Source organism: Epinephelus moara, chromosome 19, assembly GCF_006386435.1.
Source record: "Epinephelus moara isolate mb chromosome 19, YSFRI_EMoa_1.0, whole genome shotgun sequence".
In the NCBI taxonomy this organism is placed as follows: Eukaryota; Metazoa; Chordata; class Actinopteri; order Perciformes; family Serranidae; genus Epinephelus; species Epinephelus moara.
Window position 1 is genome coordinate 28,590,962 of NC_065524.1, and position 19,876 is coordinate 28,610,837.

Consider the following 19,876-nt stretch of genomic DNA (forward strand, 5'->3'; position numbering starts at 1 on the left):
GACTGTATCTGCTATTTCAGTGTGTCAGGCTCCAACATGCCTGTTGATTTATAGTACAAACTTTGTAGGATAATAAATCAGCAAGACAAGTCTCATGTGCACATATTTTGAAGGGCTTCTGTAGTTATTTTGCATCAGTCTGGTGTTGGTTACAAAAATATTAATCAGTAGCTCTGTGGTGCAGAATTGTGTCTTGACAGATGACAGACAGATCACTTCAGTAAGAGACTGCAGATGGAACAGATACTTGTTTTATGTTTTTGTGCCATTATTTTGTTATGACCAGTTATGTTGTGCAGCTCCTCTAAACTTTTAGCTGAGGTAAAGGTAGGCAGTCATGTCGGATACTTAAGTAGAAAAACATAAGCTTAACCCTTCAAATTCACCATGTATGTCATAACTGGCCCACAACAGAATAATGCACCCATAAGCACTTGAAGAGAAACTGTGAAAATATTTATCTGCACCAGCAATCAGGTGTTGTTCTCACTTTGTGATGTGATGTTTTCATCATGGCAACATGTGTTTCTGGTGGTGCCTATTGTAACAGGAAGTGCAACAGAAGTGGTTTTGAGTACTTTGCCAAGTGTTTATATGTCTGTCTGTCTGTGGATAGATTTAGTCAATGCGAAAGGGTCGCAACATGCAAGATGCAGTCACAGAAAATTACAGATGTGTAGCTGAGATCAAAATGAAGACCGAGTTCGTAGATGGATGCAGTCCGAACACAGGGGCCGGAAGTAGGGGGGCAAAGAAGGGGCCATTGCCCCTCCACTTTACGCCCTGGCCCACATTTTATGGAATGATCCCATCCCAAGATGGTCTTTAAATTTATACGAGATTATTTCAGAATTTAAAATGGTATCTTGATGTGTCTTTCCCACATATTGCATGTTAGTGGCTGACCACTTCTGTTCTCTCTTCTTTAGATGAGGAGGTGTAGATTAACGGGAACCCACAGCATTTCCTGACTTACCATATTTATTGTAAAGCATCTGGAGGCATCACACATTGGTACAGAGGACTTATTCTGGTGTGGTCTTGCAGCTTTCAAAGGTAAATGTTGTGACATTATTTTTTTTTCCTATGATCAGATTATTTAAAATGGTTTTTTTTAACTGCAGATTACAGAAAACTGTGTTAAAACCAACTGTGTTTTATGTCATTTGGATTATTATCTGTCTTTTTCTTTAAATTATTAAAAGAGAGAGTGATTGTGTAACAGTGTAACAAAGATGTGTTTGATGAAATGGCAGAAAAGGTTCCAAAAAAACATGTAGAAAGCTACAGAGTTCTGAATTAATTAAAACTGTAAGAGAAAGCTACAGAGTTCTGAATTAATTAAAACTGTAAGACAGAACAGAAATTATCACGACTGCGTAGACATTTCAGGAAGTGAGTCCACTTAGCTCGAAGAGTTTTCTGTTGATTATATGTTATGTAACCCAGGACAGGATACAGTCAGTTTATGATTCAGTTAATGTTGTTTCTATGGGGCAAGTTTTTTTTTTGTTGTTTTTTTGTGGGTATAGTGTACAATATGGTCCCTTTCTATAACTTGATCTCTTAAACACCAGGTTTTTACTCTGAAGAATGGACGATTTCATCATGAAAGTGGTGACAATCATAATCATGTGTATCGGCCTTCCTTTAACCCTTGTGGCCATCTATGCTGTTTATTCTCTGGTATGTATATTTTTACTTTTACCATATTTATTTATTTACTGTCTGTGCCAAAATCTTGATCTAGGTTAGGGATCAGGTGTCAGGGGGCTGGATGAATTATTGTAATGATTTATACATTCACAGGAAAATATTTACTCCATAGTTACAGTGCACATGAAGCGAACTGGACCCTAAACACATTCAGCTTGTATGTGTGACTCCATTTCAGCCTTCTCCTGAAATGTGGAGGTACATGGCATCATTTAGTTTAAACTTTTATCAGGGCGATCTGTACAGCATTATGTTGGCTCATTGTTTGGGGTTTTTATTTTTTTTTTAAAAAATTATGCAATTTTGTAGATATTCATGGTCCCCAGAGCATGAACCCCACTGACCTTGTTCATCTCCTGACTTTTCCCTTAGCACCATTAAGAGGTTAATGTTTTTTTAAATTTGTTTTGTTGTTGTTGTTGTTTTTGTGAAATGTCTCGACAAGTATTGGACTGGATTACCTTTTTGTTTTCTTTTGTTTTCTTTCTTTTGTTTTTTTTTAATGACACTTTCATGGTGCCCAGAGGTTGAATCATCATAACTTTTATGATCTGACTTTTTATTTACAACCATCATCAGGTCAAACATTTTGATTAGTCCAATACTTTTCCATCATACTGTATATCAGTGGAATTCATAATTAACCTCTGTTAACATGTTTCCTTCTACTGTTATATGATCCTTTCTGAAATGCATGTAATTATGAGAGAGGCTCACCTTGCAAACACAAACATGACACTCAAACTGTGACCTCAGTCTGGTGCATCCGTTTGATAAATACAGAGGAACATGCGTTTGGTCCAGAATGTATCATATCTGTGCCTAAAAAACAGGTGCAAAAGCTACAGTAAGTCAGGCCTTTGTTATTACAGTGACTATGCTTACATGCACAATAATATCCCACTATCAATCTGAATATGCCAATATTTGGAATTTGATGCTGGTCATGAAAACAGCATATTCTGTCTGGATATTACAAATTAGGCCTTTTTCCAAATTTGCATATTCCAAATAAAACATGTGGGATATGAGGGTATTATTCAGGTTTGAGGAGTGATCCCATGTTCCACGGGCATGTTTATCAGAGTATGCACGGCTGCATGTAAACATGAATATTAGTGGAATATCCTTTTATATTATCCATGTAAAGACCTAAGTAGGAATATGTCTTTTCAGAATAAAGGCAAAAAACTGAATATTTTGTGCATGTAAACCTAGTCAGTGACTGTGTGTCTTTTCTGATATTTCAGACAGCACAAAACAGAGCGTGATGAAAAGTGAATAAATGGCTCTGATAACAAATTCTGGGCACAGCAAAATGACACATCTGGGAGGAGGTGGACCTCATGTTCACAACTGCTTTCTAACGTGCACCAATGTTTTCTTGCAGGTGAAAGATGATCATGTTGTTCCGATCTACGTCATCAACCTTCTCATTACTGACCTCATTCAGCTCTGCTGCATGATCACTCGGGTGCTACCTGAGGACTGGATATTCAATGGTGGATTTATTTCTCTGACTGAATTGATTTTATTTTTCATCTACCTCTATTGTCTGGTGGCCAGTATTGGTTTCATGGTGTGCATCGCCCTGGAAAGGTAGCTGTCTGTCTATCCAGTATGTGTGTACCTTCTTCTGTGTTGAGCCATTGTATTATGATATCATTCTGAAGCTGTGTCTGTCTTGTATTGCAGGTATTTAGTCATCACCTGCCCACTGTGGTACCGCTTCAGACGAACCATCAAGGTCTCTGTGCTGGTCTGTGTCGTGGTCTGGGCCCTTCCTGCTGTCATTTACTGTCTCCTCATTACTGGAAGGAACTCAGAAACCATCGTTGGCATCCTCCTCCTCCTTCCTCTCCCACTGTTCATATTCTTCCTTGGTGGGACCCTCAAAGCCCTGTCTGCTTCCATCTCTGTCCACTCTGATGAAAAACGAAGAATTGTAGGAATGTTGGTCCTGGTGCTGCTTATTTACACACTGTTGTTCCTGCCCACCATTATTTTGTTCTTGGCACAGGGAAGCAGTGATATCGATGAACGTAAGCTAAGCAACCTGTCTTTAATGTTTGTACAGTTGAGTCCTCTGGCAGACTTATTTCTGTATATTTTTGTGAGGAAAGGGACCATTGACAAGCTGTTGGCTTCTGTGTGTTGTTGCAGAATGGACAGTGATGATATCAGCAGTCCAGTGTGAATGATGACAAAATGTCCACAGTCAGCTTCATGTAGGCAGAGAAAGAGAGACAGAGATCTGGGGCTATTCATAAAACATTCAGGGCTGAGGCCTCAGACAGCCAGGCTTAAAGACGCCACTGGTTATAGCTAATGTGTGTCTGTCCCAAACTGTGTTTGTTTTGCTTTTTTAATCTTTATTTCATACAAATAGTTTTGCTGTTTTTGTGGGAGGCACGTAGGAAGTGATTCAGAGCAGGATTACGCAACAGTTGCAATGTGCTTAACAATATTGATAAATTCTTACTTCACAGTGATGCTAATGGAAAAACAGAACAGCAGAAGTAGGTACTAATTCATTGACATGGTAAAATGAAGTCAAATGAAATGGGTCAGTGTGTTGGTGCATGTATGTCGACAAAGTTCTCAAGAAGAACCAGTGACACACAGAGACAGTATTGGTCACTGACGTGACAGATGATTGTGGGCTTAGATGTCTGGGCTGATTAGTCAACACCACAGCACACATCTTGTGCATCCATGTATTGCTTTCATTGCTGATGCTGTTCCACTCCCAGTTAAAGATGACTTTGGTTTTAAATAAATCAGCTTATTGTATACATCTGGTGTGGACTCCCTTCCTTCACATTCACTGAGCCAGTTTGTGTCAAGTATATTTCATGTGCATAAGGCCAAGAAGATAAGAGATATGGATCATGTGTAACTATCAGATGCTACTTATAAAATGGTAAGTTCAATATTTATGTATATAAACCTGCAACAAGCTCAGCTGCTCTTTACTCATCAGAACAGCAAAGTCTTGAACATACAGACTTAACATGCATGGGCTGATTACAACTTCCTTGTGGTGTTTTATCAACCCCACTTCCCTCTCGCACTAATGCATATTTGTGCCTTACAGGCGCATCTCAAAAAATCAAAATATCGTGACAAAGTTCAATATTTCTCGTCAGTTATTTCAGAAAGTGAAAATGGTACATATTGTGCACTCACACAGTCCTGAGAAGAGGAAGAGCTCTCATCATCTAATTAACTCAAAACACCTGCAAAGGTTTCCTGAGCCTTCAATCTGTCAGTCTGGTTCAGTGCACACAACCACAACCATGGGAAAGACTGCTGACCTAATAGTTGTCCAGAAGACATTCATCTGTGTCTGACTGTGTGAGTTATATAAAAATTAATTCCCCATACAGTTGTCATGAATGTTGAAATTAGCTATAGAGACCAAAACTCTTTTTTTGTACCAAGCTGTAAACATGTTTATTTCTGCTGTAAAGTTGGGCATTTGAACATGGAGGTCTATAAGGATTGACTGGCTTGTGGAGCCAGCCTCAAGTGGCCATTAGAGGAACTGCAGTTTAAGACACTCATGTTGGCTTCATGTTTTAGCCACTTGGTTGCAACTTGGTTTTGATTTACTGAATGAGTCAAAGGCAAACATTATCATTTTTGTTTAGAAACATTTAATTTAACACATTAACATTTAACTGAAATGCTCTTTCTGTGTTGCACATACAAAAACTGTTCAAATAAAGGTTAAGGAATCAGACAGTGTGGCGGCTATAATGAGCTCTGTGTATCAAAAAAGAATATCTCATTTGCTTCTGTGATTAAACTATAATAATAATAATAGACATCAACTTACAATTAACAAGCTAATACAAAACAAATTTAATTTACATTTGTTGAAGCCATCACAGTGAACAAGAGCAGGTTTACCAGTAAGTTTACCCAGCAAGCAGAACTCCGATAGCAAATTTTTATATGCCTGGTTAGGTTATGATGATCTAGAGGTCCCTCTTGAGGTTTATTCCCAGTTGTAAAGCTCTGACTCACCACTGTGAGTTATACTCTCAGGTAGGATGACCTGATCTGGCCTGATCTCTTTTTATATAATTTATAACCTCTTGTCTATAACTTGTAACATGTTTTTATTTATGCTGTTACCTGTCTTAGCTAGTTCTCCCTTGAAAAATGAGACTAATTAAGACTAAATAAACAAAATTAAGAAAAAGACAAGGCTTCTTTGTATCCACAGTTCGGTGTCTTATTGGATGCCGTATCAGTAGATGATAGAATCTATTCTGTCACTCCCCTTTCTAGCTGCCTGCATGTCTCCTTCTGTATTCTCCCCTTCCCCTGTTTCTCTCTCTAAATGAAGCTGACTGCGGACATATTGTCATCATTTATACTGTTGAACTGCTGATTTCATTGCTGTCCATTCTGCAACAACACACAGAGGCCAACAGCTTGTCAATGGTCCCTTTCCTCATGAAAACATACAGAATTAAATCTGCAAGAGGACTCAACCTAAGAAACACAGAAGACAGGTCCTTTGAAGTATTGTTATACCTGTCTCGTTCTGCCAGGAGCCAAATGATGCTGGGCAGAAATAGCAGCATGTAAATAAGCAGCACCAGGACCAACATTCCTACAATTCGGCGTTTTTCATCAGCGTGGACAGAGATGGAAGCAGACAGGGCTTTGAGGGTCCCACCCAGAAAGAATATGAACAGTGGGAAAGGAAGGAGGAAAAAGATGGCACAGATGGTGTCTGCGACCTCTACAAAATCCCAGAAAACTAAAGTGATTACACAGATAAGAGGAAGGGCCCAGACCACGACACAGACCACCAGAGAGACCTTGATGGTTCGTCTGAAGCGGTACCACAGTGGGCAGGCGATGACCAAATACCTGCAATACATGATAGACACAGCTTCAGGACTATATACATTGGTCAGTAGCTCCACACACACTGGATAGACAGATAGCTACCTTTCCAGGGCGATGCACAACATGAAGCAAACACTGGCCACCAGACCAGAGTAGTAAATAATAAAGATGATTTTGTATATCTTGCTGCCCTCAGGTTGTGCCACCCAAACAATCATGCAGCAGAGCTGAATGAGGTCGGAAATTAGAAGATTGATGACGTAGACTGGAGCAACATGATCATTTTTCACCTGCAAGAAAACACTGATAAAAGTAAAAAAGGTATTGTAAACATTCTGGACTGCACCTCCTCCCAAATATGTACTGCATATATTGTAACTTCAGTCAGAGACATTTATTTTGGGGCCATTAGTTATGGATGTATTTAGTCAAAAAAACAAAACACAGACCAATCAAAACAATTTTACATGATGGCATTAAATGAAAAGTCAGATTAATGAAGTTAAGATAAGTTAAACTCTTCGCACCATGTATGTTTGTATTTTTTTTTTAATGGCAATCTCTCTAATGATTGTCGAAAAAAAAAAAAACATCCAATAACATCAACATCATAGTGGAGCTAAAGGAAAAGTTAGTGGACTTCATTCTCTGGGGACCATGAATATCTACAAAATGTCCTATGCTCTTTGTATGTTAAATTAAAAAAAACAAATAATGTCGTGCAAATTTCTCTGAAAAAAGTTTTAACTTCACGGTGCCATTGACTATACACTTTAACAGACAGCTGGATGGGGTCACACATGTAATCTACATGGGTTTAGGGTTCAGTCAGCTTCATGTACATTTTCAAAATGGAGTAATTCTTTAAATTTATAAATCATTACAACATTTCATACCAGCCTCTGACACCTGGCCTCCAACTCAGATCGAAAGCCTTTACAGAGAGACACAACACATTCAGTAAATGAATAAATAAATAAATCTCAGTTATAATATACATACCAGAGAACGAACAGCATAGATGGCCACAAGGGTCAAAGGAAGGCCGATACAAATGATTATGCTCGTCACCACTTTCATGATGAATCCAACTTCTTCATTAAAATCATAGGTGAGGCTGCTGTTGTTGTCCTGTGAAATGTTGTAAATGTTGACTTCTTCCATTCTTCAGAGTGAAACCTGTTGTTTAAGAGATGAGGTTATGGAAATGGAACATGTTGCCTAATATCTGCCGTTATCTCGCATTATCGCTAAAGCAGTGTCGTGCAAGGTCACACAAACACAAAAACAGTCGGTCTACATCCACTATTAGAAAATTAATACATGCTTAATATTTGTTGCATTATCTGCTAATATTATTCAGTCAAATAATACAGTTTCAGATAGGGCAACAAATTCTGCTGCAGAACATTGTTCAACCGTTTCAATGATTTAATGTAATGTTAATATCAATGCATATTGACTGGTGTACCTTTGCTCTCCGGTGAGGATGTTTACATGAGAAATCAGTCCACTTGGTGAACCATCTGTATTATCTTTTTGTGTACAGATTTGTGTAGCTATTTCATGAAGCATCATAAACCGAATCAGTACCTGAATGTAAACAGTCTTGGGTTACATAATCTTATTATCACGGCACAAATAACCTTTGCATATTTCAGCTGTCATGTTTTCCTGAAAAACTGGCTGTATCACTATAAATAGCTCCCAGTAGATTAATGATTTAGGACATACAGTAAATGCGACAAAATGTAATAAGAGTAACGATAATGTGAAGGCAGTTTTTAAAAAAACCTCCCTCGTATACTTTATCTATTGATTGAAAAACACAGTAGTATGTACAGCTACAGTCCAAATCTGTCCACTTCTTAAAGGTCCCATAATCATTTCCTGACTGTTTGTAGTTTCCGTATCTTTTTCAATAATCCATATAATATATGGTCACAAAATGTACCTGTGAAAGCAGCAAGACCCGACCTGAATGAGTTCTCGACACCAGTGTTTGATGTTGTGTTCTCGGCATCCAGAAAGTTTACAATAAATATGGTAAGTTGTAACATGTAGTAGAGGAGATTTAGATTATCATTATCTCTAAAGGAAGAGAGGAAACAGGCACAAAAATGCATCAGTGTGAGATTAATAAAACACGATAAAGGAAGTGGTTATCAGTTCATTCATGTTAAGTCTGTACGTTCAAGACTTTGCAGAGTCAGCAGGTGCAAATGTCCTTGATCATGTTTATCCAGCAGTAATATTATTTCCATTATGTGTTAGATTTAACTATAAAAAATGTATGACTCAAAGCTTACTCTGAACATTAATATGCAAGTGCACGTAAACTGTTGCACACAAGCATGTATCAGGGACACCACATCCCCACAGTGAGCATTGAGCAATGAGTACAGCACTGATAATCATCTTCATCTGAATGGATATCAATTTGTGGTTGAAAATGTTATGAATTTCCTGCTATAAACATGTTGAGTTGATATTTGGTTTCATCATGTCTCATCTCTTCTTCTGATATGTGTGTCCTGAAAATGCAAATCTTCTTCTCTCAATAATGCCCTGAATACACCATGACACACTTACAGATGTGTTAATGTTCAGATATGAGTTTGTTAATAACAAGAGTCTTACTGCTTAGAAATTAAACATTGAGAGGTGCCATATGTGTTTTTTCCCATCCAGTTTTTTAAGTGCAGGATATGGAACATTTTAAAGGTCTAGTGTGTAGGATGTATCGGCATCTAGAGGTGAAGTTGCAAACTGCAACCAGCTGAATCTTCTCCCCTCTGCCAAGCATGTACGAGAGCTACTGTGGCCAATGATAAAGCGTGAAATGCCCTATCTAGAGCCAATCGTTTTCCATTCCAGGCTACTGTAGAAACAACATGGCATGCTCCTTGGCAGAGAAGATATAAACAGCTCATAAATGGGATGGAGCTCAGACTAGAAGTTATGCCACGAGTAATACCGTTTAAGTGAGTGTTAGTGGATTCACATGTTGCAAATGTTCACTGGAACGTACAACCCCCGATTGGAAAAAATCTGGAAAGCTGAGAATGCAATGACTTAAAAATCTTTTCTGGACCTATATTCAATTGAAAAAAGTGCAAAGACAAGATGTTTTATCTTCAAACTTACTAAGTTTATTGTTTTTTTGTAAATATACACCTGTTTGAGATATTCTACAGATAAGCAGGTTAATTGGGAACAGATTAAATAAAGATAAATAGACAGTAGTTTACTTTATTATTGGTCAAAAACAGCAAAAACAAAAATACAGTTTTGGAAAGACATACATTAGTATAACCTGTGATGTGCAAGTTACTGAAAATTAGTGATTAGTTACAATAACCACTCATTTCAAAAGTAAGTGAATCACTTTAATAACTAGAACGTGCATTTCCTGAAGAAATGCAGTGTGAGAGCTGGAAGCAGCTGATGTAAGCTACAGCCCCAGCAGCAATTTTTCAAATCTTTTAACACCACCTACTATACAGATCAAATTGTATCACAACCTTGGTATCTAACAGGGAAAGCTGACCATTACCACGGCTTAACCACAGAGCCAGCAGGGAGTCCCTGAAACACAGAGTATAAATGTACATGTTGTTGCTGTGGTACAGCTCTCACTAATTCTGCAGAGCAATGAATCAAGGAGGGCATGTTGAGGAGGAAGGTGAAGAAGGAGGAAGATAAAAAAAAAGGGGAGGAAGACAAATGAGAAATACGGGAGGGTCTGCCAGCAAAACTGCCCCAACCAAAACTTCTTATGTTAAAAGTATCTTGGAAATCATGTATTTCTTATTTACAAAGCACAATGCCTGAGCAGATATACAACAATGTTTAGTCTGCATCAACCAGGTCACAAACTCCTTTAACATCCTTAAACACCACTGTTAAGTCAAGAGCTTGTTGAGCTAATTGCCAACTGAAAAGCTGAAGACTGGCTTCACACTACGACCTAGGCTGTCACCAGGGTTGCATGTAAAGGCAGATTTCAACTAGTATAAAATAATCAGTTATCAAGACAAAATTCTGAGAACATTTATACTTCATCTAGAGCAGTGGTTCCCAACTGGTCCAGCCACAGGGGCTACATTTCTTCTTAGTCATTAGTTCAAGGTCAGTTTAATATATTTAGCGCCATACTTGTACTAGGCCATGTCATCAAGCTAGTTTGCTGTCTCTGTTAAGTAGCTGTCCATTAATCACTCATTATACAGCAAGACATGACACTTCAAAATAAAAGCTCTGTGGAATTCACTGTACTTCAAAAAACAACAAAAACAAAAAAATTTTTTTTTTACAAACTTGACACGTTTGCGAGTCAAATCCGACCCATTCACAATGAACCTGCGACCCACCAGTTTGGAACCAGTGATCTGGACAACATAGAGATGTCTGTAATTTATTATTACAAAGACCAATTGCTCCGTATGAGACAAAGTCATGTTTAAAGATGTTCTAATTTCCACTGACTGCAGTAATGTACATGAGGATAGCATTCAAAATATTGCCCCCCAAAAAAAGTTTTTAGTGTTGCCGTGGGACAGCGGTGGACAAGACAACTGTACAATTTTTTATCCATGAGAGTAAAATGAAAAACAACTGTTTCATAGACATTTGACATTAATTTCTCATCACGACAGACATAATGAAACAAAGTAATAAAAGTTATTTACAGAAACAAACACACCAAAATGTATCCTTTGTAACTTTAACAGTAATTTAAACCCATAGAATAAAATAAGAAATGTATAAAATAATGGACGTAGCTATTGCAGCGTCACCCACTGGTTTGTGGACTCCCGTTTTGCGGCCTTGAGTTTGGCATTTTGACAGTTGCCGAGTTGGTTCTTGGAGCCAGAAGTGACCGTATTCTGACCAGAGGGTGGAGCTGTGGAGGAGCGAGGGGTGGATCTGACTCAGAATGTGGCACACCTCGCATACAGTCTGTCACTCAACCGATAATTATGTGTAACTTAAAGCCTTCATAAAATACAAATGAATAAGTACTGTAAAAACCACCCCTGTACACTTGTCATGAATGTTGAAATTAGCTAACACGACCAAAACCGCGTTTGGTACAAGGCTGTAAGCATATTTATTTCTGCTGTAAAGTAGGCATTTCAACATGGGGGTCTATGGGACTACANGACACAGCTTCAGGACTATATACATTGGTCAGTAGCTCCACACACACTGGATAGACAGATAGCTACCTTTCCAGGGCGATGCACAACATGAAGCAAACACTGGCCACCAGACCAGAGTAGTAAATAATAAAGATGATTTTGTATATCTTGCTGCCCTCAGGTTGTGCCACCCAAACAATCATGCAGCAGAGCTGAATGAGGTCAGAAATTAGAAGATTGATGACGTAGACTGGAGCAACATGATCATTTTTCACCTGCAAGAAAACATTGATAAAAGTAAAAAAGGTATTGTAAACATTCTGGACTGCACCTCCTCCCAAATATGTACTGCATATATTGTAACTTCAGTCAGAGACATTTATTTAGGGGCCATTAGTTATGGATGTATTTAGTCAAAAAAAGAAAACACAGACCAATAAAAAAAAATTTACATGATGGCATTAAATGAAAAGTCAGATTAATGAAGTTAAGATAAGTTAAAGTTTTCGCACCATGAATGTTTGTAGGAATTTCTTTTTTTAGAGGTTCAGTCAGCTTCATGTACATTTTCAAAATGGAGTAATTCTTTAAATTTATAGATCATTACAACATTTCATACCAGCCTCTGACACCTGGCCTCCAACTCAGATCGAAAGCCTTTACAGAGAGACACAACACATTCAGTAAATGAATAAATAAATAAATCTCAGTTATAATATACATACCAGAGAACGACCAGCATAGATGGCCACAAGGGTCAAAGGAAGGCCGATACAAATGATTATGCTCGTCACCACTTTCATAATGAATCCAACTTCTTCATTAAAATCATAGGTGAGGCTGCTGTTGTTGTCCTGTGAAATGTTGTTAATGTTGACTTCTTCCATTCTTCAGAGTGAAACCTGTTGTTTAAGAGATGAGGTTATGGAAATGGAACATGTTTCCTAATATCTGCCGTTATCTCGCAATATCGCTAAAGCAGATACAGATTTGTGTAGCTATTTCATGAAGCATCATAAATGTTAATATCAATGCATATTGACTGGTGTACCTTTGCTCTCCGGTGAGGATGTTTACATGAGAAATCAGTCCACTTGGTGAACCATCTCTATCATCTTTTTGTGTACAGATTTGTGTAGCTATTTCATGAAGCATCATAAACCGAATCAGTACCTGAATGTAAACAAGCTTGGGTTACATAATCTTATTATCACAGCACAAATTACCTTTGCATATTTCAGCTGTCATGTTTTCCTGAAAAACTGGCTGTATCACTATAAATAGCTCCCAGTAGATTAATGATTTAGGACATACAGTAAATGCTACAAAATGTAATAACAGTATTAATGATGAAAAAAGCCTTTGTAAAAATGCTCTAGACATATAAGCTCACTAGTATACTTTATCTATTGATTGAAAAACACAGTAGTATGTACAGCTACAGTCCAAATCTGTCCACTTCTTAAAGGTCCCATAATCATTTCCTGACTGTTTGTAGTGTCCGTATCTTTTTCAATAATCCATATAATATATGGTCACAAAATGTACCTGTGAAAGCAGCAAGACCCGACCTGAATGAGTTCTCGACACCAGTGTTTGATGTTGTGTTCTCGGCATCCAAAAGTTTACAATAAATATGGTAAGTTGTAACACGTAGTAGAGGAGATTTAGATTATCATTATCTCTAAAGGAAGAGAGGAAACAGGCACAAAAATGCATCAGTGTGAGATTGATAAAGGAAGTGGTTATCAGTTCATGCATGTTAAGTCTGTACGTTCAAGACTTTGCAGAGTCAGCAGGTGCAAATGTCCTTGATCATGTTTATCCAGCAGTAATGTTATTTCCATTAAGTGTTAGATTTAACTATAAAAAATGTATGACTCAAAGCTTACTCTGAACATTAATATGCAAGTGCACGTAAACTGTTGCACACAAGCATGTATCAGGGACACCACATCCCCACAGTGAGCATTGAGCAATGAGTACAGCACTGATAATCATCTTCATCTGAATGGATATCAATTTGTGGTTGAAAATGTTATGAATTTCCTGCTATAAACATGTTGAGTTGATATTTGGTTTCATCATGTCTCATCTCTTCTTCTGATATGTGTGTCCTGAAAATGCAAATCTTCTTCTCTCAATAATGCCCTGAATACACCATGACACACTTACAGATGTGTTAATGTTCAGATATGAGTTTGTTAATAACAAGAGTCTTACTGCTTAGAAATTAAACATTGAGAGGTGCCATATCTGTTTTTTCCCATCCAGTTTTTTAAGTGCAGGATGTGGAACATTTTAAAGGTCTAGTGTGTAGGATGTATCGGCATCTAGTCGTGAAGTTGCAAACTGCAACCAGCTGAATCTTCTCCCCTCTGCCAAGCATGTACCAGAGCTACGGTGGCCAATGACAAAGCGTGAGATGCCCTATCTAGAGCCAATGGTTTTCCATTCTAGGCTACTGTAGAAACAACATGGCATGCTCCTTGGCAGAGAAGATATAAACAGCTCATAAATGGGATGGAGCTCAGACTAGAAGTTATGCCACGAGAAATACCGTTTAAGTGAGTGTTAGTGGATTGACATGTTGCAAATGTTCACGTACAACCCCCGATTGGAAAAAAGCTGGAAAGCTGAGAATGCAGTGACTTAAAAATCTTTTCTGGACCTATATTCAGATATTCTACAGTTAAGCAGGTTAATTGGGAACAGATTAAATAAAGATAAATAGACAGTAGTTTACTTTATTATTGGTGAAAAACAGTAAAAACAAAAACAGTTTTGGAAAGACATACATTAGTATAACCTGTGATGTGCAAGTTACTGAAAATTAGTGATTAGTTACAATAACCACTCATTTCAAAAGTAAGTGAATCACTTTAATAACTAGAATGAGCATTTCCTGAAGAAATGCAGTGTGAGAGCTGGAAGCAGCTGATGTAAGCTACAGCCCCAGCAGCAATTTTTCAAATCTTTTACAACCACCTACTATACAGATCAAATTGTATCGCAACCTTGGTATCTAACAGGGAAAGCTGACCATTACCACGGCTTAACCACAGAGCCAGCAGGGAGTCCCTGAAACACAGAGTATAAATGTACATGTTGTTGCTGTGGTACAGCTCTCACTAATTCTGCAGAGCAATGAATCAAGGAGGGCATGTTGAGGAGGAAGGTGAAGAAGGAGGAAGATAAAAAAAAAGGGGAGGAAGACAAATGAGAAATACGGGAGGGTCTGCCAGCAAAACTGCCCCAACCAAAACTTCTTATGTTAAAAGTATCTTGGAAATCATGTATTTCTTATTTACAAAGCACAATGCCTGAGCAGATATACAACAATGTTTAGTCTGCATCAACCAGGTCACAAACTCCTTTAACATCCTTAAACACCACTGTTAAGTCAAGAGCTTGTTGAGCTAACTGCCAACTGAAAAGCTGAAGACTGGCTTCACACTACGACCTAGGCTGTCACCAGGGTTGCATGTAAAGGCAGATTTCAACTAGTATAAAAAAAATCAGTTATCAAGACAAAATTCTGAAAATATTTACACTTCATCTACAGCAGTGTCATTAGTTCAAGGTCAATTTGATATATTTAGCGTCATACTTGTACTAGGCCATGTCATCTAGTTTGCTGTCTCTGTTAAGTAGCTGTCCATTAATCACTCATTCTACAGCAGGAAATGACACTTCAAAATAAAAGCTCTGTGGAATTCACTGTACTTCAAAAAACACAACAAAAACATTTATTTTATTTTTTTTACAAACTTGACATGTTTGCGAGTCAAATCCGGTCCATTCACAATGAACCTGCGACCCACCAGTTTGGAACCACTGATCTGGACAACATAGAGATGTCTGTAATTTATTATTACGTCGTATGAGACAAAGTCGTGTTTAAAGATGTTCTAATTTCCACTGACTGCAGTAGTGTACATGACGATAGCATTCAAAATATTGCCCCCCAAAAATTTTGTTTTTAGTGTTGCCGTGGGACAGCGGTGGACAAGACAACTGTACAATTTTTTATCCATGAGAGTAAAATGAAAAACAACTGTTTCATAGACATTTGACATTAATTTCTCATCACGACAGACATAATGAAACAAAGTAATAAAAGTTATTTACAGAAACAAACACACCAAAATGTATCCTTTGTAACTTTAACAGTAATTTAAACCCATAGAATAAAATAAGAAATGTATAAAATAATGGACGTAGCTATTGCAGCGTCACCCACTGGTTTGTGGACTCCCGTTTTGCGGCCTTGAGTTTGGCATTTTGACAGTTGCCGAGTTGGTTTTTGGAGCCAGAAGTGACTGTATTCTGACCAGAGGGTGGAGCTGTGGAGGAGCGAGGGGTGGATCTGACTCAGAATGTGGCACACCTCGCATACAGTCTGTCACTCAACCGATAATTATGTGTAACTTAAAGCCTTCATAAAATACAAATGAATAAATACTATAAAAACCACCCCTGTACACTTGTCATGAATGTTGAAATTAGCTATCACGACCCAAACCGCGTTTGGTACCAGGCTGTAAGCATATTTATTTCTGCTGTAAAGTAGGCATTTCAACATGGGGGTCTATGGGACTACAGTTATTGGCACTTCTGATTTGGATTCATTTTCAGCCCTGGAGGTTGCTGCTTGTGCAAACCCTGCACAAAAATTAAAATGTGGGAACCCATGAGCTATAAGTTTGATGGTAATTTAGCCTCTGGGGCAGTGACCAATGTTTTGGGAAATCCAGTTTTGCCACGTTTTGTCTACTGTGAGCAACTTGAGACAGGTCCACATGAATCTATGACTGTAGATAAATTAGAAAAAAGCTCATAAAAAGCTATGCTGTCATCAGATGATAGCTGATAGGTTCCATGATTGCATTTCAAGCAACTGAGTTCCACCTCTGTTGCTCTCCACATGGTCTGTTTACCTGCAGGCAACCAATGCCCACTCAAACATGACTGGTCAATACTACTCGGACCACAAACTGAAACCAGAATGTCTCTGATACCAAACTCTTGTACTGTTGCCGACTGCATACATGTGCAGATATCCGTTTACAGAGATTACATGGTCTACAACTCATCAATTTTGTCGCTAATGTCGAGAAAGGTAAAATAAAATATTTCCAGGACAGCATGATCAATTTGTCCAAACTGTCAGCCACTGGGTGCAGTGACAGTCTAATGCCAACTGATTGATTCACACCATTTACAATGTATGTGCACAGGTCAACCCTAGAGTCCAACACACATGTGCATTAGCCGCAGAGCAGCACCACCCTTGCAATGTTCCAAGTAATGCTGAGTTAATTTTAACTTACAGAAACACTGCATGCAATAGTCCACCTTCCACTTTGCCTTCCCCCCTCTCTGTCACACTTTCTTTCAAACACACACACACACACACACACACACACACACACACACAAGAAGGATGGACTGAGTGCTTCTTCCTTGAGCCTGGCATTACTACGGGTGACGTTAGTGTCATAAACAGAAAAAAATGTGGGGATAGGTTACTTTTGTCTGCTATGATTAAGACACAAATTAAAACTAATCAGCCCATTTAAATTTCTTTTTCCACCAAAAGTGGAAAAACAGAAATACATTGCCTTGTAACGTACTACTCCCAGTACTGGTTGTGACAATGGAAAAATGTATTAAACAAATCAAAATGTACAGAGAAAATATCCTAAAGGCTTTGTATTAAACAAATCAAAATGTACAGAGAAAATATCCTAAAGGCTTGGAAGTCATGTCAGTCGATGCCTTTTCTCTCTCACCCTCTTTCTCTGCCTACATGAAGCTGGCTGCCATCGTTCAAACTTGAATGACAGAACTTGAATCTGAACTACTGATATCATCACTGTCCATTTTGCAACAACACACAGAAGCCAACAGCTTGTCAACGGTCCCTTTCTTCATGAAAACATACAGAAATACGTCTACCAGAGGACTTAACTTGAGGATTGTTAAAGACACATTGCTAAAAGTTTTGTTGAATTTAGCTCCCGCTACCAGGGACCAACTGATGCTCGGCAGGAAGAGCAGCATGTAAATAAGCAACACCAGGACCAACAGTCCTATAATTCGTCGTTTTTCGTCAGAGTGGACAGAGATGGAAGCAGACAGGGCTTTGAGGGTCCCACCAAGGAAGAATATGAACAGTGGGAGAGGAAGGAGGAGGAAGATGGCGAAAATGACTCGTTTGACCCTAAAATTAATCCAGAAAAAGAAAGGGAGGAAATAGACAAGAGGAATGATCCAGACCACGACACACACCAGCACAGAGACCTTGATGGTTCGTCTGAAGCGGTACCACAGCGGGCAGGCGATGACCAAATACCTGAAATACAGACACAGCTTCAGAATTACATCACAACAGAATGGTCAGACACAGAAATAGCTCCACACATACTGGATTAACAGACAGCTACTTTTCCAGGGCGATGCACACCATGAAGCAAACACTGGCCACCAGACAGTATACGTAAATATATGTGAATGTATCAATCACTGTCCTGTCCTTAGGTTGCGCCACCTCAAAGATCATGCCGCAGAACTGAATGAGGTCGGAAATGAGAAGGTTGATGACGTAGATTGGACCAACACGATCATTCATCACCTGCCAGAAAACATTGGGAAAAGTGAGGGAAGCATTTGTAAACATGTTCTGAAGTCCACCTTATCCCAGACATGTCAAGTCACATTACAAAAGTTACTGCAAATCAATCTCTGGGCACCATGAATGTCTGCATCATATCTTACAGCAGTTTATTCAATAGTTGATGAGACATTACATTAAATACCACAAACGTTAACTTCATAGTGATGCTAAATGAAAAGTCAGGGATAAACAAGGTCAGAAAGCTTCATCCTGTGGGGACCTTGAATATCCACAAAATTCCATACATTAGATATCTTTCAGTAAAAACCCCAAATAGTGTTTTCCTTTGAGTTGTAACAAAATGTTGCCATTAATCTCTACAGTTTAAAGGCCCTGACACACCAAGCCGATGGTAGGCCGTTGGTCAGTGTTGGGCTAGACTCACAAGTCAGTCTTTAGACGCTTTTCTTAAAGACTGATGTCTTTCCCCCTGATTTTGTGTTTAGATGGGCAGATACAATTTCAGAGTTTAAAAAAACTCCCTACGTAGCAGAACCAATAGTAAATCCACAGGGCGGTCCTTCGGTGGCTCGCTGAACTTACGCTAAAAGTTTTAAACAAAGTCGCTGTAAGTCCTTCATTTCCACAATCTTGTGGACTGAGCAGACGTTTGATAAAACGGAGTTAAATCTCTCAGCATCCATTTTCAAGCTCTCTGTGTGTTTGTTTCCTTGCGGACGAGAAAAGGGGGAGCGCACATTTCCAGGAGGGCGTGTCCTTTTCAAAAATGCAAGAGGCGTTGCTTTGTTGCCGGCCGTTTTCTCCGGTGTGTTAAACACACTTTAGAAAGGAGTGTCCCCAGACTATCAGAAGGCGGAGATCTCTGATTGTCTGGTGGCGAGACTAGTGTTGGGCTGTCAGCAATTATCTGTTGCCATAGTTGCTGCAGTGTGTCCTGCAATGTTAGCACACATTAATCCTCGTCTTCTTTTCCACCCATACAGCATGTTGAATAGGCGTTGGAGATGGCGGAGCCTGTTGGTGAATGAAATCACTCTGATTGGCAGTTCAGCTCAGCGCACAAGAAGAGAAATGGAAGTGAGGAAAGTGAACAAAGTGCTAAAGTCAAGAGCGTATGCAACTGAAACAAACGTTACTGATATTCTGTGTTAATTTTCACTGGCGCACGGTAAATATCCTCTGTTCTTTTAACACTGGATTGCAGAGTTGGGTTACAAAGTAACGCGTTAGAGTACTTTGATACTACTTTTTGCAGTAACGGGTAACCTAACGCGTTAGTTTGCTGTTTGAGTAATCAAATACTTGAGTACATTTTCAAACAAGCCATCAGTTACTTCCGTTACTTTTAGAACGCTGGTCCTTCAGCTCCGAAACAGCAACGACTGTCTTTTGGTTCTAATAACGGAGATAACGTTAAACCTATCAGTCTGAAAGAAGCCACGGAGCTTGTGGCTCGCTACGTGGTCGGAGAAATGCTGCCGTTGTCTACGGTGGAGTCTAAATAGGT

General features: G+C 38.8%; 3 protein-coding genes across 3 annotated transcripts; 1 reads left to right on the forward strand and 2 right to left on the reverse strand.

Moving 5' to 3' along the window:
• Window positions 1-1,593: 1,593 nt before the first annotated feature.
• Window positions 1,594-4,486, forward strand: LOC126406332 (G-protein coupled receptor 4-like). Its single transcript, XM_050070539.1, has 3 exons — window positions 1,594-1,686; window positions 3,107-3,315; window positions 3,412-4,486. The coding sequence occupies exons 1-3, from the start codon at window positions 1,594-1,596 to the stop codon at window positions 3,911-3,913; spliced, it is 804 nt and encodes a 267-aa protein (XP_049926496.1). The 3' UTR covers window positions 3,914-4,486.
• A 1,612-nt stretch (window positions 4,487-6,098) lies between these two features.
• On the reverse strand, window positions 6,099-12,616 carry LOC126406767 (G-protein coupled receptor 4-like). The gene is made up of 3 exons (XM_050071251.1): window positions 12,455-12,616; window positions 11,817-12,004; window positions 6,099-6,606 (listed from the first exon to the last, which is right to left on the reverse strand). Exons 1-3 carry the CDS (start codon window positions 12,614-12,616, stop codon window positions 6,099-6,101), a joined length of 858 nt encoding a protein of 285 aa, XP_049927208.1.
• Window positions 12,617-17,561: 4,945 nt separating this feature from the next.
• Window positions 17,562-18,411, reverse strand: LOC126406333 (mas-related G-protein coupled receptor member A4-like). The gene is made up of 2 exons (XM_050070541.1): window positions 18,179-18,411; window positions 17,562-18,087 (listed from the first exon to the last, which is right to left on the reverse strand). Exons 1-2 carry the CDS (start codon window positions 18,409-18,411, stop codon window positions 17,562-17,564), a joined length of 759 nt encoding a protein of 252 aa, XP_049926498.1.
• Between the last annotated feature and the right edge of the window lie 1,465 nt (window positions 18,412-19,876).

Excerpts from the sequence above, each read along its gene's own strand:
- LOC126406332 (XM_050070539.1), top strand. The coding sequence starts at position 1,594 with ATGGACGATTTCATCATGAAAGTGGTGACAATCATAATCATGTGTATC. Across the intron at positions 1,687-3,106 it reads TCTATGCTGTTTATTCTCTG|GTGAAAGATGATCATGTTGT; the intron begins GTATGTATATTT and ends GTTTTCTTGCAG. Across the intron at positions 3,316-3,411 it reads GTGTGCATCGCCCTGGAAAG|GTATTTAGTCATCACCTGCC; the intron begins GTAGCTGTCTGT and ends CTTGTATTGCAG.
- LOC126406767 (XM_050071251.1), bottom strand. The coding sequence starts at position 12,616 with ATGGAAGAAGTCAACATTAACAACATTTCACAGGACAACAACAGCAGC. Across the intron at positions 12,005-12,454 it reads TCTATGCTGGTCGTTCTCTG|GTGAAAAATGATCATGTTGC; the intron begins GTATGTATATTA and ends GTTTTCTTGCAG. Across the intron at positions 6,607-11,816 it reads TTGTGCATCGCCCTGGAAAG|GTATTTGGTCATCGCCTGCC; the intron begins GTAGCTATCTGT and ends CATGTATTGCAG.
- LOC126406333 (XM_050070541.1), bottom strand. The coding sequence starts at position 18,411 with ATGTTTACAAATGCTTCCCTCACTTTTCCCAATGTTTTCTGGCAGGTG. Across the intron at positions 18,088-18,178 it reads GTGTGCATCGCCCTGGAAAA|GTATTTGGTCATCGCCTGCC; the intron begins GTAGCTGTCTGT and ends TCTGTATTTCAG.